The sequence below is a fragment of the Puma concolor genome, chromosome E2 (genome assembly GCF_028749965.1).
Source record: "Puma concolor isolate L17-30 chromosome E2, mPumCon1.1.hap2, whole genome shotgun sequence".
In the NCBI taxonomy this organism is placed as follows: Eukaryota; Metazoa; Chordata; class Mammalia; order Carnivora; family Felidae; genus Puma; species Puma concolor.
Window position 1 is genome coordinate 19,804,926 of NC_141681.1, and position 26,540 is coordinate 19,831,465.

A 26,540-nucleotide genomic window follows, 5' to 3' on the forward strand; every position below is an offset into this window, starting at 1 on the left:
GGCAGGTGGGGGCGGGGAGGATGGGTTGCCAGAGCAGCCACACCTCCCTTTCCGGCAAGGTGACCCACCCGGTCCCACCACCTATCCAGCAGAATTCCAGGGAGGGGCCCAGAAAGAACCAGATCAGATACAGCCTTAGGCACGGTCTTTATTCACTCGCACACTGTACAAATATTACAATTTCCTTTTGCTGCAAAAAGTATAAAAATAATCTTTATATAGGAATCCATTCGTTACTGCAAATCTTTCTAAATCTCTGGAAATGGCTCTAAATGAGGATAAATGAATAAACAAGGGTGGGGCAGGCAGAGGAGAGGGAGACCTACAGGGCAGCAGGAGATTGGACCAATCCTTAGGGACTCACTTGCCCAGATTTCTAGCTAAAGACCTCTCTGTTCTTTCCTGTTAGCACTCCCCCCACCCCAACCCTACCTATAGGTTCTCAGGGCTAAGGGCCAGGCAGATGGGGGATACACACAGAGGTCCAAGGGGAGCTGCAGGTTCAGGGGGTGGGGAAAAGTGAAGGAGGCCGGGGTGGTGCCGGAGAGCATCAGGCTCCACCCTAGGCTTCCCACCTCAGAGTGGGGGGGGAAGTGGGGGTTGGCTGGAACAGGGCAGTAGGGTTGGACAAGCTGCCCTATTGGGGTGATGGCAGGTCTTCGGTTCTGTGCCACTGAGTGGTAGCTGAGCCTGGGCTCTGAGAGGGCATGAAGTGGAGGAAAGCCCCAGAAAAGAAGAGGCAAACGTTGGCTCCACGGTGAAGGGGGCTGAGCCCCTTTCCCCTACTTTCCTAGCACGGTACAGGTGCTCGTGCAGGAGTGGGAGTTGTGTTCAGAACTGCAGTGAGGGAAAGCTGGGGAAGCCAGGAGTCTGTGGCTCTCAAGCTGTGTAGGGGTAGAATGGGGGACGTCCTCAGACAGCCCCCAGGTCACACAGTCTGTGTCCCAGCCACACAGAGCATGTCTCTGTCAGTCAGAGATTCAGAACAGGCACGTCGAAGAGGTCACAGACACCTTCACTCTCGTCCAGGTTGTAGATGTAATCGTGGTCTCCAGGGGGTGGAGAAAGGCGGAGGAGAGGGGCAAACACTGCAGAGAGCATCAGGCTGAGACTCTGGGCCAAGGCCCCTCCCAGCAGCTGCCCACCCCCTGCCAACCGCCGCTCCCCACCTTCCTGGGCCACCCACCTTCTGAAGACATCAGCTCCTCCAGCAGCTCTGAGCTCATGCATTCTGGGGAGAAAGGGAGAGTTCAGTTACATTCTGGCTCCTGCCTCTCTACCCACCAAAGCCCATGAAGGGGACCCCCCTAGCCATTCCTTAGGAACTTTACGCTTTGCCCAGGGACCAAGCACAATCATAGATCCTCAGAAGCGCAAGCAAACAGCCGTAAGACTGAATGAGCTACCCTTTACCCCATGGAAGAATGCAGCCCTACCTCGTGTGGGATCGAAGATTTCTGACAGTTCTTTGGGGAGTTCCAGAACTGAAAGACAAGAAAGCCATGCTCAAGAGCACAGAGATCCATTCTGGTCCCACCCTAACCTTCATCCTCAGATCTTCTATCACCCATCTTGGGGCTCGACACAACTGAGGAGATGGAGGCCCTGCCCCAGGCAAAGCTGGCATTGTCAGTCTCCCCTCCTAGACGTGAATTCCTCAGTGCTGGGCTCAGGGTAATAAAGGCCCATTGTGGGTAACTGGTGTAGCCCTCCTAACTCAGAAATGCTGCAGAAGGGCAGCAGACTTCCTCCCTTTATGGGTTCAGCAGGTATGCCCTGTCTGATGGAAGATGCCCCATTCACCCCTGCCCTTGCTGAGCACCTGCTCAATGCCAGGCTCAGAGATCACACCCTGGGGACCAGGTCACTGGGCAGGGCAGGAAGCAGACACTTATAGGGGGGCTGGTGCTACAGGGTGACAAATCTGCTATAAAGGTCTGACTGGGAGGATGCACGTGGGAAGCAGAGGAAAATGACACCAGAGAGGAGTGCTGGGGCTGGTTCATGAGGATTTCATATGCTAGGTGTAGGGATTCTGGTTTTATCCAGCAGGGCTTAAGAAGCCATTAGAAGTACTCTGTAAAGACAGAAATGTCACAGTAAAAGGAGGATGCTGAAGAGTTTAGAATAGAGATAGCCAGTAGTGACCCTAAGTGTTGAGGATAAATAGAAGCCAGTGATGGGAGATGTCTGGAACAAAACTCAGCTAATGCAAGATGGGGAGCAGAAGGAGATAGAAAAGGAGTGACATGCAGGTGTCAGGCCTGGGGGACCAGGGTCAACGGTAGGGTAGACACAGAAGTAGAAAAAGCAAGTTTCGGGGAGCCTGGATGGCTGAGTCAGTTAAGTGTCTGACTTCGGCTCTGGTCGTGATCTCGCAGTCTGTGAGTTCGAGCGCCGCATTGGGCTCTGGGCTGACAGGTTGGAGCCTGGAGCCTGCTTTGGAGTCTGTGTCTCCCTCTCTCTCTGCCCCTCCCCCACTTGTGCTCTTTCTGTCTCTCAAAAATAAATATTAAAAAAAAAAAAACAAACAGAAAAAGCAAAAAAGCAAAAGCAAGTTTCAGTTGAGGACACAGGAACGAAATGCCCGTTGGATGTGCACAGGAAGGCACATGGGCACAGGTGTGGAGTTTAGGCAAAATAACTAGGCAAGCTGAAAGTTGGGGACTCATCTACCTTGAATAGGTGCCCTCCATAGCTGTAGAATAGGACAGAGATCTGGGAAGCACCAAGGTTTATAGGAGTGCCAGGGAGAGGTCAGAAGAAGCCAGCAAGAGATAAGAGCCAGAATTGGCATCATAAATGCCAAAAGACGTAAAAAGCATCAACATGGAGTAAAGAAGCACCTGAATAAATTAGCCCAGAAACCTGCTGGAGCCGGTAGTCAAGGCTAGGAAATTTCTCAGAAGTAGCACAGGCATACCGTGGGGTTGGCATACAGGGATCTTGACTGCTGCAACCTGAAGGGGGACTAGGGGACCAAGATACAGAATGGAATAGAGATCACTTGTTCAAGGAGTCCAGAGAGGAGACAGTGAAGGGGACAGAGGAAACACAAAGGATAAAGTGTCATTTAGCGAGAAGAAACTTAGCAGTGTTTGTGGGCCAAGAAGACAAAGTCCTGGAGGAAGCAAACACTCACATCACAAGATGGAGAGAAGACTCCAGGCAGATGACATCACCTCCCCTGGGAAGGCACTGCCCACCTTTGGAGACTGAGGGCCTTACCACAGCCCCTTCTCCAGGACAGCAGTAATGCCTTCGTGACACCTGAGTGCAAGGGGTGACAAGCAGGGCTTGAGAGGGACCCAGGAGTTCCATGTAACCCAGGAAGGGGAGCAAAGGGGCACCATTGCCAAGCTGAAGGCCAGGCTCCTCACCCAACCTGGCAGAGCTCTGGTGTCAAGGCAAGAGTTGATGCCAGGGCTGACCCTTGGGCTGGCCAGCTCTGGCTGAGGAGACAGATGAGCTGGTTCCAGTCCCCGTATTGTTTCTGACCTAGAACTGGCTGAGGCTGGGTTCCCCCTACTCCTCAGGAGACAAGCACTTACCTCCTGTGGGGTCTGCCTTGATGGGCTCAAAGGAGGTAGAAGGGTTGGGTCCAGATGAGCTGCTATTGCTGCTGCTGCTGCTGCTGCTGCTACTGTCCAGCAGGGCAGAGGACTGTAGCGGCCGGGTGTCCAGTGCTGTCAGGCCCAGTGGGAGGGAGCTAAGCTCACCACTGTCCTTGCTATTGGTTCCAGGGCCACCACTCACTGCAATCAGATCCCCAGAACCCAGTCACTTGGGAGCAGGAAGTGAGACACTGAAGCTTTGTGCTAGAACCCAGTCAGGATGACGATAGCCCAAGGAGAGACAGGAACTGTCAAGGTTCCTGAAGAGGTAACTTAGAAATGAGCCACGAAAAGAGACAGGAGCTTGAGACCTCCAAGAGGAAGACTCCCAGAAGACATGGCTGCTGTGACTACTCTTTAAGAGGGGTGACCAGGGAAAGTGAGATGTAGACGGATCTAGGGGAAAATTGTCACCACTGATATACCCTTTCACAGTCAGAGCTTCCCTATTAAAAAGGACTCATAACCATAGCAAAGGGAGGCCAACTAGAGACCAGGAAAAGGACAACCCCCACGAAGTCTTTTCCAACTCTGAGTACACATTTCACAACAGAGATGTTGCCATTTGGGCCCCCAAAATCATCCCATCACCAGCTGCCCGTTACACCTCACCTGTGATCTCAGTTGCTGGACCAGGCACCCCCTGGGTTTCGATGATGCCAGGAACAGGGGTGGGGGTAGTCACATGGGGACTGCTTGGACGTGAGGTATCCTGGGGCTGGGCCAGGGTAGGCTTGGGCAGAGGTGGAGGGGTAGGGACCGCAGGTGGGCTCTGGAGCAGATCTTCAGGTGGCGGCACAGGCACTGCCACAGGCGGCGAGCTCCATGCCTCCTTGTTCACCAGCAGCACCTCAATGGGGCCGCTTACACTCTTCAGGTGAATCTGGTACTTCTTCTGCCCATTGAGGCCCTGGAGGTGGGGGATGGGGGACAGGTAGAATTAGAAGCACACTTGGCTCCTGCCTGACCCTGGGCCAGGGCCAGTGTCCTCTTCCACCCTAGGCTGCCCGTTCTTCTAGATAACCCTAAAACCCAGGCTTCCCCCTACTTGCCCCACCCGGCACTTATCAAGCTCCACAGCCAGCACCCACCCTCAATCAACCCCGCCTGCCCAGGCTGAGCACCCACCTCTGGGATGGGCACCTCGAGGCTGGTGCCCGATGGGGCCCGGATGGCCAGTAGAGTATCTCCTAGAATGACAAAGATAATAGGTCAGGGCCCGTGGGCTCAATCTAATCTGAGAATGGGGGTGGCTATCCCTTGGATCAAGAAAGGAAATCATGGTCTCTTAGGGACAGTAGGCTTCACCCAACCCCCACAGTGGCTGGGGCAGAGAACTAAAGCTTTTCTCCTCCCAAGAGCCCAAGGGTCAGTAACCACAAAATCTGGGTTCAAACATGTGGATCAAAGGATTGCTGGCCATGGGCATCTCACTCCCTGATTGATGGGACTGTTTCCTAGAAGTTCTGGCCAAGGCCAATGTTCCTTCCCCAAATCAGTCTGGGGAATGCAAAATGGAGAAGGAACAGTTCCTGTACCCATAATGCAACTAACTACAGGCTGAAAGTGAACACCACTGTCCCCTGGATACAAGAATGCAAGAGCATACACATTCTCTCTCCCCCTTATGTTTCTGTCATGCCTGAGAAGACAAACCCAGGGAAGAGTGGAGAGGGGGACTGACCCAGGGACTCAGCCCAGAATTCATGTACACTTTTAATACAGTTGGCCTCCATGGGGTCCCAGTGACCCTCAAACCCAGGACTTACCCTGCCTGATTCCTCTTTGGGCAGGCCCAAGGAACCCTCTTAAGAGACAAAACTCTCCTTTGGCACTGAACCCACTGCTCAGGGCTGTGGTTCAGCCCAGCCCCACCCCCAATTCCCCCTACCCAGGCTCTGCTCACCAGCAAAGCATCTGCAGATGTCCTCATGAGTCACGTAGGCCAAGGTGTGGGGGTTAAGGAGAACGGCTGATGCCCTGCCTATGGTGATAAATGGCAGACCACAGAGAAAACCCAGCTCTTTAGCAGAGATCTGACATACAAGCTCTCAAGAGAAAGTCCTCGGGTCTACATGGGGAAGGATCACAGGACAAGACTGGTTGGGGAGGGGCTTTGAGGAGGGAGGCTGAAGCAGGGACCTGGTGAGGAACTGCAGGATCATCCTCCCAAGGTGGATAGTGCCTTGGGCACCACAGAACAAACCCAGCTGGACTAAAGGGCCCCTCACCCACTCCCTGGGAGCAGGGACCGCCAGGAGGATATCAGCTGTTCTGCACGTCCTCTGTGACGTTCCGGATGCTCTGCTGCACCCACACCTTGTGCTTGTCCAATTCTTGCTCCCGCTGTTGCAGCTCCTCGATCTCAGCCTTGAGCTCAATCAGCTTGTCCGCAATCTCCCGGGTATTGCAGCCAGGCCCCACGCCCCTGAGCCCAGGGAGTAGGGCTGAGAGGAGCCACCAGGAACTCTGGGTCCCATGGCCCATGCTCTCTCCTGCATCCTTCTCCCCACACCCCTGACACTTGGGTAGGAGATACCACTGCCCTCCCAGATACCCCCACTCACTTCCACTGGATGCTATTCTTGGATTTTTTCTCGATCAGCCCGATACCTTCCAGCACATTAGTAATGTCGTAAATCCGCCGCTTCTGGCGCACGGCAAGGGTGTCAGCTGCCTGGCAGACAGAAAAGAGTGAAGGATACTTATCCCTGTTCTCAAGTGTATCCCCAGCTACTTTGAGACTTGGTCTGGAAAGGATCTGAAAAAAGGGTGGCCTGAGTCCCAACCCTCTTTCCAGGCACTAAACCGGCTCAAGACCGCGGGGCAGGAAAAGGCCTGGTGCAGCCTGAACTGATGTTCTGATGCTCTTCTCCCATCAGCCGAGGAGGGCCACGAGGACTAGCACTTGCAGCCCTGAGCCTGGCACATAGCTGACACCCAATGGCCTCGACTGACTGAATGGAACAGCTCCCAGCCTCCCTCCTGTGAGAAAGCGCACGGATGGCTGCCTGCTCTCTGAGAGCTCAGCTGGGCCGTCCCAGGGATTCCCGCTACCGGTCCAGGCCTGCCTGGTCCACTATCCTCCCGGTCGCCCCTTAGCCCAGGCCGCACCAGCTTGAGGTCAAGCACACCATCCTTGGCCTCCTGGAGAAGCGACACGAACTTGGTGGTGAGAAGTCCCAAGCTCTTCTCGTGCCGGCTTGGGGTGCCCGGGGGAGGCGGCGCTTGCGGCCCGGCCTCCGCCATCGCGCCCGCCCGCCGCCTCCCTTCAGCCAGGCCAGGCCAGGCCGGCGCCGCCGCCACTTCCGCTTCCGTTCCTGGCCAGGCCGCCGGCGCCAGCGTCGCTGTTTCCGCTTCCGCTCCGCGCCCTCCCAGGGAATCCGGCGCAATTCCTCTCGGTGGACACGGCAGCAAAACTTCGGGGACTATCAACAAATATCCAGCCGCCGAAGAGAACGAAAACAACCCCGGGATCCCGAATGAGAGGACAGGGAGCAGAGGGAGGTGGAAAAAGTAGGTGGGCAGCCCTGGCAGTAGAGAATGGAGAGCCACCGGAACTTTCCTGGTGGCCACCCTGTCCCCATTTCAGGAGAGGAGACCATGCTGCCTGATGAACCCAATGTGTTTCCCCAAACCTGCTCCTGGAAGCTGCCCAAGTATGTGGGTTTACTCACCCTATTCCTGTCCCTCACTTCCTGCCAAACAGCAAGGAGTAACTACATGTAGCTTGCCCACTTGTCTCCATTCCCACTCCCCATCCCTGATCCCAGCCTCATCTTTCTCTTTTCTCCACACTGCAGTGCTCCTAGGCCCTGAAATTATAACCATTTTTCTGCCAATGCAAACATGCTTACCTATGCATACATATATGTAAAACACTTAGAGCAGCTCCTGGCAGGTAGGAAGGATTATGTGTTGGCCGACACCATTTTGTTATGCTTGATATCATCATTATCTATTTTCATTTATTTTAAGTCAAGATCTTTGGGAAGCTTTGAGCCAGGCCTACAGGAAAGTTTAGAGTAAGACATGCAGAACTGGGCAGAGGGGGGAATTAAACTGTGATGCAGTTATATAGAGGCCTCCGACTATCTGACTAGGAGCACTGAGACTGGGGTAGCTCTTCCAAGGTGGTCTCTGTCGAGGCAAGGGTACCAGAGAGACTCAGCTGTGACACCTCAGCAACCTACACTCCTGGCAGCTAGGGCAACAGGTGGCTTTGTCCTGAAGGGTGGATTTGGGTGGTAACCAGCTTCCACTATATTATTACTACCCTGTGGTTCTCTCCATGGCCCCCTTTAACTCTCAAGACAAACATAGGTTTCATAGCCCTTCTACCTCTCTGTCACTACCACCCATCATACACCTTCCTCACAATAGCCTGTAGCCTCTCAGTCCTCTGCAGAGGTGCAACCCTCCTCTGAGGGGACATTAGCACAGTTTCCCTACTGTGATGTTGTCTGCACCCATATTTGCACACCCTGCTCTCCACCCCTGTTTGGGGCCCTCTAGTTCACGTCTGTGTCCTGAGCACTAAGGGGTCCTATTTGGGCTGGTCAGGACTCAATGGTTACAGGGAGTACACCCCCTCCCCCCAAGGAAGTGGTGCCCAGCCCTCCCTACACCATCCCACAATGCAGATGCTCTTTCCTGTTGGGAATAAAGGGCCAGACTCAGCTTCCTTCCTTTCAGGCATTTGGCCTTGGGGAGGGAGGGGCCTTGGAAGGAGGAGGGTGCTCCTGGGCCCAGAGTGGGACAGAGGTTTCCTTGGAGAGAGGAATTTTGCTGCGTGCCAAGATGTGGGCTGGAGCCACCAAGGCCTCTTGAGACAGTGAAGAGAATACCTAGCTTTGCTCTGAGGACGGGGGAGAGGGCCATCTTCAAGGCCAAGACTATTTTCAAAGGAGAAAGAACTGGATGCCTGGTCAAGCCTGGTGAGTTCCATACCAAACTGTCCTCTGCAATTCAGAGCAGGAGCTGGGGCCAGCAGAGGCCTGTGCCTTCCCTGCCTTGCTTGGCATCTGCAGGGGCAAAACTGAGAAACTGAGCAGGCAAAAGCTTCTCAGCTGCCTCCCCATCACACCCACCTCCCTCCCATTTTCTTAGGGGCTTGGCAAGAACCTCCTTCCTCCTTCTCAGAGGGGCCTAGACCAAGGCTGCAGCTCAGAGAATCCACTCTGCCTGCTCTAACCCAGACTCTTGCTCCCACTCCTACCTCATCTCCAGTGCTTCCGGGGAGTGCCATGGACTCAGCAACCAAGGATGAAATGCAGCCCTCACTTCCCCCTGGTATGAGTCCTGGGCGGGCTAAGGGAGGGACGGTGGCAAGAAAGATGGGAATGTCGGGGTTGGAGCCTCCTTGCCAGGTCTGGCTGGAGCTCCATGGGGCAGCAAGAGGAATGGATCAGACTGCCCTAGGGGGACAGTCTGAGAAGTAGGAAGGGGAGCAGGTTTGGGCCGTTTCCTGTAGGCCCTGCCCAGCTGATGAGGCTGCCCAGGGTCTTCCTGCCCAGGGCCTGAGTGGCCAGAGCAAGAGAGGGCGGAGCAGCTGGCCAGAGGAGCAGCACTCAAATGGGCCTCGGGCATCTTCTACCGGCCAGAGCAGCTGGCCAGGCTGGGCCAGTACCGCAGCCGTGAAGTTCAACGTACCTGTTCCCTGGAAGCACGCATTAAGGTGGACATTGGTCAATCGGTCAGGGGGTAGGAGAGCTGGGGATGGGCTGCAGGACTGGCTAGGCCTCACTAGCTGTCTCCCCACTACAGTCAGTGGTGCAGTCCTACCTGGAGGGCGTGAAGACTGGTGTGTGGCAGCTGGCCCAGGCTTTTGAGGCTGTGCAGGGAACCCGTGAGGCCCTAGACCAGGCCCATGGGTTGCTCCAGGGTATGGTGGAGGCCACAGAGACCCTAAAACCACTGCGAGAACAAGTTGCACAGCACAGGCAGCTGCAGGTCCTGTCTCAGCTGCTGCCCCGGCTGCGGGCAGGTGAGTATGTAGGGGCCCTGGGCCTCAGCCCACTAACAGTCAGTAAACACCCATCACTGATCAAGGGGCTGGGGCACTAGTGGGAGATAGCATGGAGGGACACAGCAGGGACCTCCGAGAGAGTAACTCAGGCCTCAAATGGCATATGAAGCAGGATACAAATTAGCTTATTCTGGGATTCTCAAGCATAGGTTGTGTGAGTCAGGACTGAGACCCAATCAAGTGGCTCTGGCCACCCTGGTTGCTAATTTTTTGAAATACTTCCCTAACAGAGTGAGTAAATAGCCATTAGCATGCTCCCCACCCCCCTCCCCCCCCCCCCCCCCCCCCGAGTTCCTCCCTGCCTCACTTCCTCTTGTTTCATCAGCTCAGGGATTTAAACCTGGCCTACCAGGCCTCCAGGCCCTTCCCTGGGTCCTTTCAGATTGGTCAGTGCTCTGCTGTACTGGTTGTCAAACATTTTACACATCACTCCAGCCCTAGGGCTTCAGCATCCACTGTTGTACCCATTGCACAGGTGGGAGGGTTGAGACTCAGGGCTGTTTCATCTTCTCCCCTCTTAGTGCCAGCTGCAGTGGCCCACACACGGACCCTGATTGGTGCCCAGCGGCTCTTGGAGGCATATGTGTGCCTTCGGGAGCTGGAGCAGCTGCAAGAGGAGACGTGGGCACCTCTGGGGGGCCTGGAGTTGCCAGTCTTCGAGGGGTTGGGCCCTCTAGCTGAGGCATTGGGCCAGGCTGTGGAGGCGGCTGCGGGGGTGGCAGGGCGGCTGGCACGGGAGGACCCAGCCTTGCTGGTGGCTGCTGTGCGTGTGGCAGAGGTGGATGCTAGGCACACAACCTCCCTGGAGCTTCCCCCCCGGGACTGGCAGCGGCGCTGTCTGCAGGCACTGCAGGAGGGCCTGGAGAGGACCCACTTTGGGACACCTCTGCTGCTTGAGCCAGGGGCCTTGGCAGGGTGGCTGGAGGCTCTGCGGGTGGCTCTACCAGCTGAGTTGGCCACAGCTGAAGCACTAGTGGCACCCTGCTGCCCACCACACTACAAGGTGGTCCGGCTCTGGGCCCACACCCTGCACAGTGGACTGCGTCGATGCCTGCAGCAACTGCTGGAAGGGCCTAAGCTAGGAGCTGCTGACGCCTTCGCCTTACTGCATTGGACACTGCATGTGTACCTGGGGTCAGTACCCTTGGGGCAATGAGAAGTGGGTGGATCAGAGGCTGGGGCTCAGAGTGACACTGGGCTACCCACCTCCAGGCCAGAAATGATGGGGAGCCTGGAGTTGGGGCCTGAGGCTGATGTGTCTCAGCTGGAGCCCCTCCTGACCCCGGAGAACATTGAACAGCTGGAGGCAATGTTTGTGACCCAAATCCAGGTGAGTAGTTGGGGCCCAGGCACAGAGAAGCTCTGCCACCAGCTGTGGGCCTGTATCTGTAGAGTTACAGGTCTCCCTGTCTCTAGCAGCAGCAGTGCCTTGCTACAGCAGTATCCTGCTGCCCTTTGCCCCTTCCCCCAGGTTAATGTGGCCCAGTGGCTTCAGAAGGCACTGGATGGGGAGGTAGCTGAGTGGAACCGAGAGCAGGAACCTGGCACAGACTCTTCTGGCTTCTATCACTCACCATTGCCGGCCATAGTGCTCCAGGTGGGTGGGAAGAGACCAGGCAGGTGGGAAGCCCCCATAGGGAAAGGGGAGGAGAGAAGGACTAGGACTCTGCTGAGGGCCACCCATTTCTGCCTGTAGATCCTGGAAGAGAACATTCGTGTGACCAGCCTGGTCAGTGAGTCACTGCAGCGGCGGGTGCATGGCATGGCGCTGTCAGAACTGAGCACATTCCTGAGGAGGTCTGCCAGGGCGTTGACCCACTCCCAACCCCTTGCCCGGCTCCTGGGGTTGCCTAAAGGGTCTCTGAGTGAATAAGGCACACCAGTGGGAAAGGGGTCCTTCAAAACAAGGTCTTGAGTCTCTTGGAGGTGGGGCTGGAGTACCAGGGACTCAGGTTGTGGGGGCACCAGAGTGACAGGTACAGGAACTATCTCTGCCCTTTGCAGCTTTAGTGATGCTCTGATCCGATTCTCCCGAGACCACATCAGGGGGGAAGCAATGGCTCCTCATTACGTGCCCTACCTACTGGCTACCCTCAACTACCAGTCAGCACTCAGGTACTAGGAGGCCCCCACAGAACCGCTGATTGAACCCCAATTAGGTATGGACGCAGTCCACCCTAGACCATTAGAAATTTTGGACTCACTTAACCCTGGGAGTCCAATCCTAGTTCTACTAATTGCTGTGTGACCTTGAGTGAGTTACCTAATCTCTCTGAATCTTGTTTTCGTAAGTATCACGTGGGTAATAATGGTACGTTCTGAAAATCACATAAGAAAATAGATGTGAAGTACCTACCACAGTGCCTACCTGGCACATAGTATCATATCAAAGTCCTACTCTGTGCCACATAATAATGGCTGTGGTTGCAATTGTGAGCATAACAGAAAAAAAATTCCCTTCCTTTTAGGTCTTATGTTCTTTGAGGTGGGGGCAGAGAGGACAAACAAGTTAATGATGATTTTTTATTCACTCCTAAGGCTTCCCTTACCCAAACAGAAACCAAAAGACATGATTTGCGCAAAGTTACACTGCAAATTAGAGGCAGTTCTGGCTGGGTTTCTTCTAGCTGTCGGAGCCTATCACTCCCAGCTTCAATCTAAGGCCCAGATCTTTGGTAGTGCCCCCTCCCTCCACAAACTTATGCCGGTAGGTGGCGTCAGCGTGGCTAGACAACAGAGGGCCGTGAGGGCCTTGGCCTTGGTCCTGAAGCCATAACTTTTGGTCGGTCCAGCTCCTCCGTGTCCGTCCTGCAGCCCGACGGGGCGGCGTCAGGAGACTTGGCTCCGGTGGAGGCAGGGCTGGACGAGTTGCAGAGGAGGATCTGCCGCCTGGTGTTGGAGGCGCTGCTGGCGGAGCTCCAGGTAAGTCTTCAGGTGGGGATGGGAGTGGGAGGAGGAGATACAGCATATATATATGTATGGGTCTCTGCTGGGGAAATGCTAGGTCTGAACGTTCCTCCAGCCCCGTCTCTGCCCAACCCCACCCCCCAGCCCCTGTTCGAAGCTCTGCCCTCGCGCCGGTGGCTGTCGAGCCCAGAGCTGCTGGACGATGTATGCGAGCGGACGGTGCGCTTCTGCCAGGATTTCAGGCGAGTGCGGAATCCTGCAGTCCAGGTGCGCTTAAGGGAGAGGCTGGGAAGCAGGGAAGCGCCCATAGGAAAGGCGTCTTGGACTCATTGCGTTCTCTGCAGCTTCTCCTGGCTGAGGCGGAGCGCACGGTGGTACTGCAGTACCTACGTGCGTTGATGCAGGGCCGCCTAGTGTGCCGAGGAGCCGACGAGAGGATCCAGGCAGCGCAGCGCCTGCAGAACGATGCGGCCCAGCTTCGGGAGCTTTTCCTTGGTTTGGTGAGAGCTCCTTAGGCGAGCAGATGGGCGGGAGTCTCAGTGGTTGGGTGGGAGTCGAGGGCGGGTTCGAGACCTACTCTGGGGTGCTCAGGGCCTGGAGGAGAGTGTTCAGTGCGCACCGGTGCTCCTCTCTCTGCGGGATCTACTGAACCTCCGTGACCCCATGCTGCTCGGCCTCGAGGTGGCAGGCCTACGACAAAAATTTCCCGACGTGAGGTGCGAAGACTGGTGTTGGTGGGGGGACGGGGAGGAGGAACGGGGCGGAGCTGACACACACCTCTTTGGGGTCCCCATAGCGAGGATCATGTCTCTGCCCTCCTGGACCTGCGCGGGGATGTGTCCCGAGAGCAGCGCCTGGCCGCACTCAGCTCCCTGCAGGCCGGCCCACAGCCCTCTCTCTCTGCGGGTCACCGGGCACTCTTTAGCCTCGTGCCAGTACCTACTCCTGCGCTGTCCTCCTGCCTTCCCTCCGGGCCCTGTACCTGATGCCCGGCTGCCCCCGGAATACAGCCACAGCCTCTGGATGTCTGAATTGTGTATTGGGGAAGGGGGATGAAATAAAAGTGTAAAGACTAGGGGGTCCACACTCAGTGAATACGCCTACGGTATCCTGGCTCCAGTCCTGATATGGGCTGCGCCTCACCTATCCCGGCATCAGCCCTGTACGGGAGCTTCTGCCTCTGTACGCAGACTACAGACCCACCTATCCGCACCAGGGCAGTGAGCTCGGGTCTCCAGGCCCTGACTCTGAAGCTGAGTAGCACCTGAAGCCCTGAAACTCCCCCAGCCCTCGTGGAGGGGCGGGCTTAGGACATCGCCGCGCCCAGGGGCGGGACCTAGTAGCGGACACCGTCCCCTCTGCTTTGACTGGTCCCACCCCCAGCTGTGTTCTTGGGTGCGCGCTGCCGCCGAGATTGACGCGAAAACGCGCGCTTTCGTGTGAGCGTGCGCGCACCCAAGTGCGTGCGTCCCCAGCGTCGGCTTCCGCGGGGTGGGCGGCTGGTGATTGGTGTTGCGGAGCGGGAACGGTGGTGGCGAGAAGAGGAACGAACAGGTGGGGGCGCGGTACGCGGACGGAACCCTCCACCTCCGAGAGGCCGCGAAGGCATGCGGCGCGACCCCTACTCATCTGAGCGGGTACCCCCCTCCCCCCCGCTCCATTGTCCTCTGGCTCCGCCCTCGATTGGCCACGCCCTTTGCCCCATCCTCCGCCACTTATTGGCTACAGGGCACGCCCCTCCTCCATCTCTCCGTCCCCATTGGCTCCTCTTCCACGTTACTCTCTCCCGGAGTTTTTTATTGGCGCAGGCCACACCCTCTTATTTGTCGCTGGACTCCGCCTTCTGTCTGGGCTCCTCCCCAGCCATCTCATTCATTCTGCTTGTAGTGCTGGGTGCTTGAGACATGGGGGTCAATCAGACCCGTCCCTGCCCTCAAGGAGTTAAGGGGGAGGTGGGGAGACACAGACCTAGGCTCCGACAGTGACACAGTGGTAAAGAAGCCGCCTAGACACTGGGAGCCTCCAAGACGCCAGGAAGGCTTCCGGGAGGAGGTGAGGCCTAAACCAAACCCTGAAAAATGGTTAGGAGTTTGCTACAGGGAGACATTGGGAGGGCATTCTTGGCAAAAGAACTGAGACGTGAGAGAAGCAGGCGTATTCTTGGTCGAATGAAGAGCTAGGTCGAATGAAAGAAGGGGTGGGGGAGATGAAGGGGACTGGTCTAGGGAGAGGCCCAGAGATCAGTGAGGAGTCCAGAAAAGTGTACAGTTAGTTGAGAAGAATGAAGCCTGAGGCCTGAAATTTTTTCAAACAGGTGGTTACTAGGCAGAACGGAGGGAGGTAGGGATGGGGGATCAGATCTATACAGGGAAACAGAATGTGTGGAAGGAATGATTCCAGTTCTGCAAAGGAGCAGGGCTCTTGGGTTCATCCCATTTATTGAGTAACTGCTCTGGGTCAGATACTATTCTGGGTTCTGAGGACACAGCTGTGAACATTCAAAAGGAGAAGGGAGGTAATGACATATACTGTACTTCAGATGGTGATTACTGCTTCAGAAAATAACGTGGGGAAGGGAAGATTGTGGCGGAGAGGAAAGAGGGGGAGGTTTACTATTTTACAGAGAGTGTGTTAGGGAAACTTGTCTAATAACATATTTGTGCAGAGATCTGAGGAAAGTGGGAGAGTGAGCCCTGCAGTTAATATGAGGGGGAAGCATTCCAGACAGGGGACGTGTTCAGTTTGAGATGCCTGTTGTAAATTCAAGTAAAGATGTTGACTTGAGAAGTGGCAACACCAGCTTGAAGTTTATAGAAGTTTGGGCTGATGTTTTTGAAACCATGAAAGTGAATGAGATCACCCTTGGAAGTAAGCATAAATGGAGAAGAGGAGAGAAGTTTCCATAGAAGTTTCCAAGCCCTGAGGCATGACAACATTAAGAGATCAGGAAGATAGGAATGATGAAAAATGAAGACCAAGAATGAACAGCCAGTGAGGTAGGAGAATATGTTTGAGTGTATTTGGGAAGCCAAGTAGAGAACGTGTTTCCAAGATGAAATGATTAATTATGTTGAGTGCGCTGATCAATATGTGATCATTGATGACCTTGGTCAGATCAGTTTCAATGGAGAGTGGGGCAAACGCCTAGCTGGAGTGAAATGTAAGAGAGAACAGGAAAGAAGGAGTCAGCGACTACATGCAGATGACTTGGGGTGTTGTGCTGCAATAAGGAGCAGCTGGAGGGAAATGCGGTGGGCCTGGGAGAGTGTGGGGTCAAGTGAGGGTTTGCTTTTGATTTTTTAAGACAGAAATAACAGCAAGTGTTTATGCTGATGGAAAGAATCTAGTAGAGGAAGAGATTGACGATGTTGGAGAAATGCTGGAATTGTATCCCTGAATAGGCAAGAGAGTTCCGACTCTGGAGACTTCAGTCAGACTTTCGGGGAGAGACTGGATTGTTCTGAGCCCTAGTACAGAGTCAGGAGTAAAGGTCCAAACACTGGCCTTGGATGACCACTAGAAAGAGGCCTCTGAGAGGAGACAGACTAGGGATTGGGTTGAGTTTGCTAAAGTCTTCCTCTGCTCCCCAAAAGCTGATTCTAATTTGGATTTGCACAGATGATCCAGAGGAAAGAGAGCATTCCAGGTGGAGAGACTAACATAAGCAAGGAGCATGCAGGCATTCAAACTGACTGAGGCCAACTGGGCTGGAGGAGTGGTGGAGCAGGTGGGAGGGGAGGGATGAGACTGACAAAGGGCCATAGATGGAAGTCAGGTAGAAGGTGGTGAGAGCCCCTCACTGATCACCCCAGCAACTGAGGCTATACTGTCCCAGCTCCCAGCCTGTGTGGGTGCTGAGCACAGGAGATAAAACCATGAGTAGAGGCTCAGGCCTTGTTCTCAGTAGCTCATAGGCTAAGGGGATTCCAGTAACCGCTGTTGAGGTGGGTGTAGAAGTTCTGCCTCCTGCTTTCCCCCAGTCCAGCTTCCTTGGGTGAGCCTGCTGGAAGGCATGGACACTGGGATGGAGGTGAGGGAGGGGGCAGCTCCCCAGACCCTTGGTGGCAGACCCTGAGCCCACTAAGCACCCACCCAGCATGGACAGTATGGAGCACAGGCCTGCTGATTCTCAGGCCACAGCCACTCATACTGGCCTCCACATGCCCTTCTTTGTCCCCAGAAGTCGACAGTGTGGGGAGTTGGAGTGACTCGGCTGGATGTGACCCCCAGGACAGAATGGTGCTGGACTCAGGGGCTCAGGTGTATGAGCAGGCACCCCCCAGCCCACCAGCCAGTCCCTCGTCCTTGCGCCATAGGCTGAAGCCCTCAGACCGAGATGGGACACTGCTGTACCCCTGGCCTCGGTCCCTGGCCTTGCCCCTGGCTCTGTCAATCCCCTCAGCCCTGCGGCCCCAGCCTGAGCTGCAGCCCTTCTCAGAGCTGCACTTGGGCCACCGTGGCCACATGCGTCGCAGTGAGAGCACCTATACTGTAAATAGTACTGGCCGGCGGGGGGGTGGCACCCAGGGTCGGGCCCCACCTGGACGGGGACGGGACCCAGGTGGGGGCACCCTGAGGTCTGCAGCCTCTCTTCCTCATATTGCTAAGAGTCGAAAGGATGCAGGCCGTGGTGCCAGCAAGAGCCCTTGCATGTTGGTGGCTTTGCGGCCAACTAACATGGACCGTGAGCGGGACAAGTTCTTCCAGTCCCACTATACCTACAACCCACAGTTCGAATACCAGGAGCCCATGCCCACGGCTGTGCTGGAGAAGTACTGTGAGGCTTCTGGACAGTTCATCCATCAGGTCAGTCTAGCCTGCCCACCTCACCCTGGCCTGACCACCCAAGAGGCCTGGTCTGACCAGCCATTGCAACCCTATGTGCAGGCAGTAGGCATCATTGAGGCTGTCCTGGAGAAATTTGGTACCTATGAACACTTTGAAGCTGCAACTGGGGGCCAGCTGCTGACCAAGTGCCAGATCTGGTCTATTGTGCGCAAATACATGCAGAAGGAGGGCTGCGTTGGGGAGGTGAGCCAGCCCGGTCTTCCGGGCCCCTTTTCTATGTGCCCCAAACCAGGCTGCTGATGCCAGGCCCAGCTCTACACGTGGCCAGATAGTGACCCCAGCCAAGCCCCTATCCCTGCCCCAGTAAGGTGGGAGCTGGCTCTGAGCAAAGGTGGTAAAGTGTGGGTGCCCTGGCCAGGTGTGTGGCCTGGCTACCCTTTGGCATCAGCATGTCCACCTGCATACTGGCCCCAGGGCTGGTGGCCATGGCTTAGGTCACTACCACCTGCAGGTTGTTGTGCAGCTGAGTGAGGACCTGCTGTCCCAGGCAGTGATGATGGTGGAGAACAGCCGACCAACATTGGCCATCAACCTGACTGGAGCCCGCCAGTATTGGTTGGAGGGCATGCTGCGGCACGAGATAGGTCAGGGTGTGGGTAGGTGGGTGGGTGGGTAGGATGAGAGGGGGCTGGGATGGGGTGGTGGGCAGTGAGGGGCCCCAGTAACCCCACCCCCTCTCTTTCTTCCCCTTCCTTCCGGAGGACGGGCCCTTTCCCTTCGTGAGCAGCTACCTACTCCCTCTGGCTCACAGAGGTAGGCCAGAACATGCCTGCCCACTCTCTGGGCTCACCCTCATCTCTTGCTCCCTTTGGGTATCTTTTGTCCCTCTGCTTCCTTTCTGATTTCCCTTGACAGTGGGGACAAGGTTGCTGAGGCCTGGACAGGCCAGAGGGAGTACCCTGAGGGTTGCAGTAGCCCAGCCAACATAGAGGCCCTCCAGGGTGGGTGGAAGGCCAGATCTTAGGAATGGAATTGGTTGAGGACACAAAGCCAGGTTTTAGGAGGGGATAGGCTGAGCTGAAATGGAGAACATGGGACACTAATTACTATTCCTTTCTGTCTGTGTCTCCTCATCAAGAATTCTGTAGCTCTGGGCAAAAGGTGTTTATCACTGGGGGGTCATCAGCATGACTTTCAACATGATATGGGCATGCAGGATGTGGGGCCCGGGGTGGTTTGTGAGTTCCTGCTTCTCCGGGGGTAGAGGGGGCAACATAGGGAGGCAGTGTGAGTTTGGGAGAGTTGTTTGTGTGTGTAGCCCTGGATAGGTGGGGAGGATTCTTGTGTGTGGGATTCTGAGTCTTTGGGTGCAAGTTCACCTGAGGAGGGTCTTCCCGCTGCCTGGGGTTGGGTGAGTATGCATTTGTCTGGGGCAGGGAATGGGGGTGGGGAGAACTTGCATGAGAGCCTGAGTTTAGGGGCTGGAGTGTACGTGAGTCACCTTCACCCGCTAGAGGTCCTGCAGGATGTAGCAGGACACAGGTTGGTCCCCTGGATGCCCCACCCAGTGTCGCCTTCCCCTCGCCTTCCCTGCAGGCACTCACTACCTGCGGGGAGTGAACAACGCCCGGCAGCCGTGGCACAGCGCCGAGGGCCGGCTGCAGTACGGTCTGCGGCCAGCGAACCCCACGGAGGAGGGCTTGGCCAGCCTGCACAGCGTGCTGTTCCGCAAGCAGCCATTTCTGTGGCGTGCCGCACTGCTCTACTACACCATCCACCGCGCCTCGCGCATGTCCTTCCGCCAGCTCTTCCAGGACCTGGCGCGCTACGTACAGGATGCTGACGTGCGCTGGGAGTACTGTGTGCGCGCCAAGCGCGGGCAGACTGACACCTCGCTGCCGGGTGGGCACCCGTGCTGTGTTGGGAGGGTTGCCCTGAAGGAAACCTGGGGGTGCGGGGTGGGGGGCAGTGCCCTGAGCAGGGGCGAGAAGGGTGGGCTTCCGGCCAGGGGCTCACGGCCCTCCCGTGCCCACAGGCTGCTTCAGCAAGGATCAGGTGTACCTGGATGGCATCGTGCGCATTCTCCGGCACCGCCAGACCATCGATTTCCCACTGCTGACTTCACTGGGCAAGGTAGGGGGCCACGGACCTCTAAGAGATCCCAGTCAGCTCTCCTTGTCACTGCAGTGTTCCCTGAGCCTCTGATGGGTGCTCGACTAAGGACTGGGTGCCAAGCTCCTCTGGTGGGGGGAACCTGGGTGGAGGTGAACAAAAGTGAAGTGACAACCTGGCAGCAAAAGTAGGTACCTGACCTAGACTTCAGGTGTGCGGGTGGATACTGCATTTCAAAGGAGGTGAGCATTCAGGCCAGGGGAGCAGTCAGGAAAGGCTGGGGAAGGAGGCTGGAGAAGTGGCCAGAGACCAAGTCTCTGGCTCTGGGTTTTTGTGCCAGGCTGAGGAAGATGGACTTCCATCTGAAGCAATGGGAAATCAGTAGAGCTTTAAGCAGAGAAATGTCATTTTTACTTTCGAAGGCTTCCTGTGGATGTTAAGTGGGAGGTGGATTGGAGAGAGAGGCCTAGGGAAGGGAGTGTGGGGGGAGGAGGAAGCCACCTCTCCAATCACTTCTGAAGAATTGGTGGTCTGGCCTAACTGGACAGTAGCCATACAGAGGGAGGAGCAAGCTGGGGAACACTCTTCAGAGAATGGAATCCCTCTAACTCAAAGACCACCCTGAGTTGGAGGGTGACATATTCCAGGTTCTTTCCCTTGAGCTGGCCTAGAGAACTTTGCGGAAGGTGGGGCTGGCATAAGTTGGCACCCAGTTCAGCATTGGGTGTGGGATCTGAGGTGTCTGAGGGAGATCCAGGGGAAGGTGCTGAGGAGTCAGCTTGATACCTGCATTTGGAGGTGAGGGGAAAAGCTGGGCTGGAGATAAGAGTGGGGCTGTGGGGCACGGACGATACCAAGTGTTCGAAGAGAGAACAAACACATCCAGGACTGAGCCTCAGGGTATGTAACCTTGGAGTGGATCCAGAGGGTAGAAGGAGGCATTCCAGGAGCAGAGGGCAATGAGCAATTCATAGAGAGCTAGGACCAGCTACCTGAAAGCCACATCACTCTGGCTACCCCTGAGGCCCAGCTTCCTTCCTGCAGGTGTCCTATGAGGATGTAGACCATCTGCGGCCCCATGGGGTGCTGGACAATACCCGGGTGCCCCACTTCATGCAGGACTTGGCACGCTACCGGCAGCAGCTGGAGCACATCATGGCCACCAACCGGCTGGATGAAGCAGAACTGGGCCGCCTACTGCCTGACTGATGCTGGTTAAGGGCTGTAGGCAGAGGCCCTGGACAGAGGGCCCCAGATCAGCTCCCCGAACATGAAGCTGACTGTTCTTTGCTTCCATGGCCTAGATGTTTCTTGGGGAACTGGGAGGGCAGGAGCATCCCAGGAGGTAGGGATGGCATCAGAGGGTTTGTGTCCCTTGGTAGCCTCGCTGGGGCCTAGGGACCAGCAGCAGCATGTCAGGCAAACTGAGTCTGCCCTCCTACCTCTAGTTCTCTCTTGAGCAGAAGGTAAGCCTGAGGGCAGGAGGGAAGCTGAGCATGATGGGGAGGGGGGTGGTTTGGGAGTAGAAACTTGTTGTTGCATGAGATGGCTTTGAGTGTCTGCATACTCTAGTCTCTCCCTTCCCCCACCTGGCCCCTTGGTGCTCCTTCAGCTTTCACGCTGTCTACCTCTCACTGGGTCCTGGTGGGGATCTCCCTTCTCCTGGGGTGACTGCCTGAGCCTGAGGGCCTGGCTTTCACACAGACTCAAGGGGCAGGGATCCTGGTGGTAGAGACCCAGCTGGGCTGGGGTGTGCTTTCCAGCATTTTGCCTCTCCCACTGGTCACGTATTTATTCCCTATTTATGTGCTCTGCATCCTGGGTCTTGGGAGGCAGCAGCCTCTGAAGGTTTGGTGGAGGGAACAGAGCTCCTCTGGAAGGCACCAACTGTTCCTAGCCCCACTCTCATCTCCCTCCCTCTCTTCCTCATACACACATACACACACACACACACACACACACACACACAGTTCTTCAGGACTTGTGAGTCAAGCCCAAGAGTTCACCTGGCCCTGCCCCTACTCCCCACCATTGGCCTGTGCTATTCCTGTCTTTGCCCATACCCTCACAGCTGGTCTCTGGCAGAGGGTGGCATTGCCTGCCAGCAGTCACACTCAAGCCTGAGGGGCAGGCCCCTAGCCATCGTCCTAAGTCCGAGCCCCTCTTGGACCAGGAGAGGTGTAGAAGTGGTTGTTGCTTCCATTTTCACCTCACTCAACTGTGTGACATTGACCCGTTCCCACCCCGACCCTTGCCCTTGGTTTTCCCACCTGTAAAATTCAGAAATGCAGTTGGAAAGTCCTTATGCATTTAGTCAGTGAATACGTGTAGATCACCTTCTGTGTGCCAGTTAATCGTCAGAACCCTCACAGAGCTCCCGGTCCAGAGAGAAGCCAGACAATTAAAACAATAATCACAATGAAGTGTGTGGGCTCTGTCTACCCAAGATCCCTTCCTCTTCCTCTCTCACTTCTAATCTCACTTCCCAGGGCTGTGAGCTCTAGCCTGTCCTAAGTGGAAAGAAATCTCCCTTCCTCTGGCTCTCTGCACCAGGCCCAACGGCTTCCCTGAAGTGGGACTGGTGACTACACAGCACCTCCCCCCCCCAACTGGTTCATTAGAGGAAAAGGGCTGTAGGGCAGGGCCCTAGGGTATGGCCGTCATCCCACTGGGGGCCTGGAACTGAGGGCTCCAGGGGAGTGTGGCTTGGGCTATTGAGGATGAAAAGGGGCTAAGGACAAGGCAGTGGGGCACAGGGCTTCCCAGGTTGCTAAGACTTAGGGGTGTGGATCTTCACCCTAGTTCCGGGGCAAAAAGTCAGAGTCACAGAGAGGGCCCAAGATGACCCACCGGAGTTTATTCACTTCCAGTGGTACTGGGTCAGGTGGAGACTTGGTGGCATCCTCCCCAATGCCAGAGCAGGATCCCAGGTCCTGTCTGCTTTGGGCAGAGAGCAGCAGCCTATCAGCACGCTGACATTCAGGAATCTAGAAATGATGGGGGGGGGGGGGGGAGTAGTCGCGTGGGCAGGGGCGGGGGGGGGGGAGGGACCCTCCCGCCAATCCGACACCAGGTTTGGGTAGCCTCACACCTTCAGACTCGTCACCCGCCTCAAAGTCGGGCTCTGGCTCTGGCTCTGGCTCTGGCTCTGGCTCCAGTTCAGGTGCTGGCTCTGGTTCCGGATCCATTTGGGGTTCCAACTCTGGCTCAGCCCCTTCAGAGACTTCAGCTTCCACTTCCGGATCGAGTTCCTTGAGGGTTCCGGATACTGCCTCCGAGCCCCCTGAAACCCCAGCCTCGTCACAGTCTGAAGCTCTGGGCGGTTCGGGGCAAGCGGTCCTCAAGTCAGGTGCCTCAGGCGTCCAGTGGCCAGGGCATGGAGAGTCGTAGCTGCGTTCCCGGTAGCCTGGATTGGAGGTGGGAGTATCTAAGTATCTCATTTTAAGGCCTCAGCGGTATCCTTGGCACACGGCCACCTACAACTCAGCTCCACACTCTACCCTTCCCACCAAGCCCCGTGCTCTGGCCCAGGCCCCGCCCCTCTCGCGCTCACCAGTGCCCACGTGCTGCCAGTCCCAGGCCGGGTCTGGCGCGCGCGTAGTACGCTGGGCGCAGTGCAGCAGCTCCTGGCAGGCGGCCTCGCCCTTGCTTTGTATCAGCAGCAGCAGGCGACGCACCCTGCGCTCGGCATCAGGCAGCGCGTCCAACGCCTCATACTCAGGCCCGGTGAGCACGCCGCGCGCCAGCAGTGCATCCAGCAGCAGCCCGGAGTCGTCCTGCAGCGTCTCCACTAGGCGTTTCCGCTCGCGATCGATCGTCTCTGAGGGCCGCTCCTGCGCATTGCCCATGGTGGGGGCTGCATGGGGGAGGGGAGAGAGGTAATAGGGCAAGGACTCCCCCACCCTTGACCTCTCTCCCAGGGTCTCCGTGAACACTCTTGGCTGGGATTTAAGTTCACCTTGACCCGGGCAGCCGGACAGCTCCTCAGCACAGGACTTGTACCTCCTGCCTTTCAGGCTGCTTCTGTCCCCTCTCCTCCTCAGGCTTCTCCTTGGGTTCCTAAACGTCAGCTGTGGCTCCCCTCTCCTCTATGCTATCCCTGGGCTCTTATTTACTCTCGACCACTCTCCCCAGTCAGGACGTCCCTCCTGTGTCTCCGCTGCCTGCAGATCCTGCATTTGATTCAGACCGTTTATCCAAACTAAATTCTTTTTCCCAGCCTGCTTCCCCACCTTAACAAGCAGAAAGACCTACAATTGACCTGGATACTCAACACCCAGTTTGCAGTCAGGTCCTTTTCAGTCTATCTGCTGAGTATTTCTCTGTCATCCTAACCTCTTACTTAGTCTAGCCTTTCATGTACAGCTTAGACTCTGCTGAGTGCTGAATCCCCTCTGCACCCAGAGCACAAGTGCTGAGAGCCTTCCCTCACCAACTGAAGGAAGTCTAGGCTCCTTATCCTGATCCTGAGGCCCATCTTTCTGGGGGAGGCTCCACCCCTGCAGTCCCTCACCAATACCACCATGTTGTAACCCTGACATTGGTCTGATGGCGCTTCCTGGCTCCCTAATACCTGAGCAGGGATGCCTGAATCCTCTTGAGACCTAGCTCTGACCAAGACCTCCTGACATTACCTGAGACCCAACGTCTCCCTGATTCCCTGGGAATCTTCCCTGGGAATGCTTCATCTTTAGGTACCACAGACCCAACTCATAAAAGCCACCAACAAATGCTTGCTGAACTTTTCTGTTTTCCTCCATGGATCCTCCCATTTTGAGAGACTGTCTCTCGCAAGCAGCAGGTCTTAGGCAGAAGTTAATCTGCTGTGTCCATTTATTAACGACCAAGGATAAAGGTCCATCACTTTTGGAGTGGCCTAACCCAGGTAGCAAAGCCCCTGGCATTAAGGGGCAAAATAGGTCAGGCTCTGAACCACTCCCTCCTTCAGCCCACCTACACCAGCCTTGGCTTTGTTCACACAGCACCCTCCTGGGTCTCATCCTCCTTTTGGGGTCACTCTGCTACCTCCCTACCTGGCTCCAGGTCTGGGCGAGCGCCTTTGGTCCTAGCCCCCATCCTGCCTCCCAGGTCTCTCTCACTACCACCTGGTGTCAAGCTATGCCTCCCTGGCCATTTCACCCTCCTAGCCATACTGAAGTGTCAGCCCTTTCCCCAGGCCACTGACCAGAGACCAGAACTACCCCCACCCCTCCCTCTCCCTTCATGTCACATCTCTGACAAATGCTACTCCTCTACCTCTCAGTGGTCTCTATTAGTATCCCCCTCAACCCCACCATGGTCACCTCATCTCCTATGACAGTCTTTCTAAGTACATCTCAGTCCCATCCCATCACTCCCACCACATAGTGACTTTGACAAGCCCCTGGGACAGGATTTATTGTCCCCATTTTACAGGTGAGGAGAGACCAAGTGGCAGAACTGGGATCTTATTTGCTCTAACTTGAACTACAACAAGATCTCCTGCGAAGCAGAACATCAGCCCTAATGGCCTGTTTCCCCCCACTGCCCATCAGAGAGAATCAAGATTATCTGGCCTGGCTGCTCTAGGCCACCTCCTAACCTTCTGGACAGCTGGGGTTTCTCCCACTTCCCTCCACCACACAGTGCTGGGAGAACCCTGCAAGCCCCTGGCACATCTGAACCAGATGCAGATGCTATTCCCTAAGCCTGGAATACCCTTTCCTTACCTCCATGCTGTGGACCCATCCTCCGTGACTCAAATGTCCCCTTTTCCACCCCAGTGCCAGAATGTCCCAAAAGCAGACTGGTTCCTTCTCTTGTGGAACCAGTGAACAGCATACACCCTCACAACTGCGCGGACATCACTGCACTGTGTACACGGACCCTCTGCCCTCTTTGGCAGAGACCTCCAAAGACTGTCCCCCAGTGACAGGTGCAGGACCTACTCTGTACAAGTGCAGAGAATTGGGGGGGGGGGGGACAGATTGAACTGGCCTCTCCTTTTCCCTCATTGCTCCCCAACTTATTTTCATGTTAACCTCCTCCCCACATTATGCCAAGTCCTGCACTTTGTGCACCTCAGTCTGAGGTGCAGAGACCCTAGCTGGTCTGGGTCTCCCCCTGCGACCCAATGCTCAGAAGTGAATACCAAAGTTTTGTCGTGGCTAGTCCTTCAAGGGTCACAGACCAAATTCTTCCCGGAGCTTCAGGAGGTTACAGGTGCCACGCATCCAGAGGGGTCTGGGTCTCCTTCCCACCTCGCTGCGCAGGCTCTTACGCTAGGGAGCAAGGGTTGTGGGAAACTGCGGGAGCTTTTGCGAAAGTGAGATCACAAGGCTCCCCTTACCTCCCCTCCACCCAGTCCCAGAGCTAGAGTCCGGCGGAGGGGCGGGGCTCACAGACCTCCTTCGAGCGCGGCTGGTGATGAGGGGGCGCAGATTCTGCCCAATCAGTTTCTCTTCCCTCCTCCAGCCAGGTGCCCGGGGGGGGGGGGGGGGGGAAGGTGGGGGGGTGGGGGGCTCCCGGTTCTGTGCGTTCCGGGCGGCCCCACTCAAGAGTCGAGCCTCCGCGGGGCAGTAGATGACGAGGCAGAATGGGCTGGGCAGGGAGGGGGTGGGAGCAGCAGCTGCTGAGGGGGCGGGGCGGCCAGGGCTGCCGGGAACTGGGAAGGGGTGGAGAAGAGGGGGGCGTTCTTCTTAGGACACCGGAAAGCAGGCCGCAGAGGCCGAGCACCGCCTGGGCTCACACACGTAGTCCGTTTTCCCTCTCCACCCAGGGTGCATCGGCTGAGTCAGCGAGCGGGTGGTTCGGCCTGCGGCCCCAAATATCCAGCGCCCAGTCTCTTGGCCTGGCAATTACCAGATGCTTTACATCCATCTTCTTGAATTCTCTCTGCTTGTCGCAGATAAGGCTCAGAGAAGGGGACCAGCTTACCCACGATCACAGAGCAGATGCATTAGAAGGTTGGATGTGACCCCAAAAGCCCCTGAGTTCTGGAGGTTACAGTGGCCACATGCTAGCCCTGGATGAGGCCAGAGGGTGGGAGCTAAACAGGGAGTGGAGCTAACCTCCACTCTCCAGGGGTTCCACTATTAAAGCCTTAGGAGCTG

The 26,540-nt window shown here is 56.2% G+C and overlaps 4 protein-coding genes across 21 annotated transcripts; 2 read left to right on the forward strand and 2 right to left on the reverse strand.

The window, feature by feature from the left end:
- Positions 1 to 130: 130 nt before the first annotated feature.
- Positions 131 to 6,925, reverse strand: E2F4 (E2F transcription factor 4). Of its 2 annotated transcripts, XM_025920477.2 has the most exons (10): positions 6,729 to 6,863; positions 6,182 to 6,291; positions 5,881 to 6,042; positions 5,521 to 5,564; positions 4,743 to 4,804; positions 4,227 to 4,524; positions 3,552 to 3,755; positions 1,437 to 1,484; positions 1,187 to 1,231; positions 131 to 1,088 (listed from the first exon to the last, which is right to left on the reverse strand). In XM_025920477.2, the coding sequence occupies exons 1-10, from the start codon at positions 6,861 to 6,863 to the stop codon at positions 973 to 975; spliced, it is 1,224 nt and encodes a 407-aa protein (XP_025776262.1). In that variant the 3' UTR covers positions 131 to 972. The 2 variants fall into 2 exon arrangements, with proteins under 2 accessions (XP_025776262.1, XP_086545346.1); XM_086689220.1 differs by lacking the exon at positions 1,437 to 1,484 and having other exon boundaries at positions 6,729 to 6,925.
- A 190-nt stretch (positions 6,926 to 7,115) lies between these two features.
- On the forward strand, positions 7,116 to 13,624 carry EXOC3L1 (exocyst complex component 3 like 1). 9 transcript variants are annotated; one of them, XM_086689201.1, is made up of 14 exons: positions 7,116 to 8,551; positions 8,724 to 8,906; positions 9,088 to 9,291; positions 9,381 to 9,600; positions 10,164 to 10,776; positions 10,855 to 10,972; positions 11,114 to 11,239; positions 11,339 to 11,439; positions 11,647 to 11,757; positions 12,435 to 12,564; positions 12,694 to 12,816; positions 12,894 to 13,049; positions 13,141 to 13,265; positions 13,346 to 13,624. In XM_086689201.1, the coding sequence occupies exons 4-14, from the start codon at positions 9,501 to 9,503 to the stop codon at positions 13,533 to 13,535; spliced, it is 1,893 nt and encodes a 630-aa protein (XP_086545327.1). In that variant the 5' UTR covers positions 7,116 to 8,551; positions 8,724 to 8,906; positions 9,088 to 9,291; positions 9,381 to 9,500; the 3' UTR covers positions 13,536 to 13,624. The 9 variants fall into 9 exon arrangements, with proteins under 9 accessions (XP_086545327.1, XP_086545322.1, XP_086545324.1 ...); XM_086689196.1 differs by having other exon boundaries at positions 9,116 to 9,291; XM_086689198.1 differs by having other exon boundaries at positions 8,844 to 8,906; positions 9,116 to 9,291.
- Positions 13,625 to 13,973: 349 nt separating this feature from the next.
- On the forward strand, positions 13,974 to 21,872 carry MATCAP1 (microtubule associated tyrosine carboxypeptidase 1). 6 transcript variants are annotated; one of them, XR_015244750.1, is made up of 8 exons: positions 14,110 to 14,601; positions 15,350 to 15,545; positions 16,730 to 17,355; positions 17,437 to 17,580; positions 17,849 to 17,981; positions 18,099 to 18,150; positions 18,934 to 19,239; positions 19,373 to 19,470. XR_015244750.1 is itself a non-coding variant. In XM_086689215.1 (8 exons), exons 3-8 carry the CDS (start codon positions 16,786 to 16,788, stop codon positions 20,656 to 20,658), a joined length of 1,416 nt encoding a protein of 471 aa, XP_086545341.1. In that variant the 5' UTR covers positions 14,110 to 14,601; positions 15,350 to 15,545; positions 16,730 to 16,785; the 3' UTR covers positions 20,659 to 21,872. The 6 variants fall into 6 exon arrangements, 5 of the variants coding, with proteins under 5 accessions (XP_086545344.1, XP_086545345.1, XP_086545341.1 ...); XM_086689215.1 differs by lacking the exon at positions 18,099 to 18,150 and adding an exon at positions 20,494 to 21,872; XM_086689218.1 differs by lacking the exons at positions 14,110 to 14,601; positions 15,350 to 15,545; positions 18,099 to 18,150 and adding exons at positions 13,974 to 14,103; positions 20,494 to 21,872.
- Positions 21,873 to 22,285: 413 nt separating this feature from the next.
- NOL3 (nucleolar protein 3) lies at positions 22,286 to 26,535 on the reverse strand. 4 transcript variants are annotated; one of them, XM_086689229.1, is made up of 4 exons: positions 25,834 to 26,535; positions 23,003 to 23,305; positions 22,541 to 22,855; positions 22,286 to 22,436 (listed from the first exon to the last, which is right to left on the reverse strand). In XM_086689229.1, the coding sequence occupies exons 2-4, from the start codon at positions 23,295 to 23,297 to the stop codon at positions 22,429 to 22,431; spliced, it is 618 nt and encodes a 205-aa protein (XP_086545355.1). In that variant the 5' UTR covers positions 23,298 to 23,305; positions 25,834 to 26,535; the 3' UTR covers positions 22,286 to 22,428. The 4 variants fall into 4 exon arrangements, with proteins under 4 accessions (XP_086545355.1, XP_086545357.1, XP_086545354.1 ...); XM_086689231.1 differs by having other exon boundaries at positions 25,778 to 26,535; XM_086689228.1 differs by lacking the exon at positions 25,834 to 26,535 and adding an exon at positions 25,619 to 25,771.
- Positions 26,536 to 26,540: the final 5 nt, after the last annotated feature.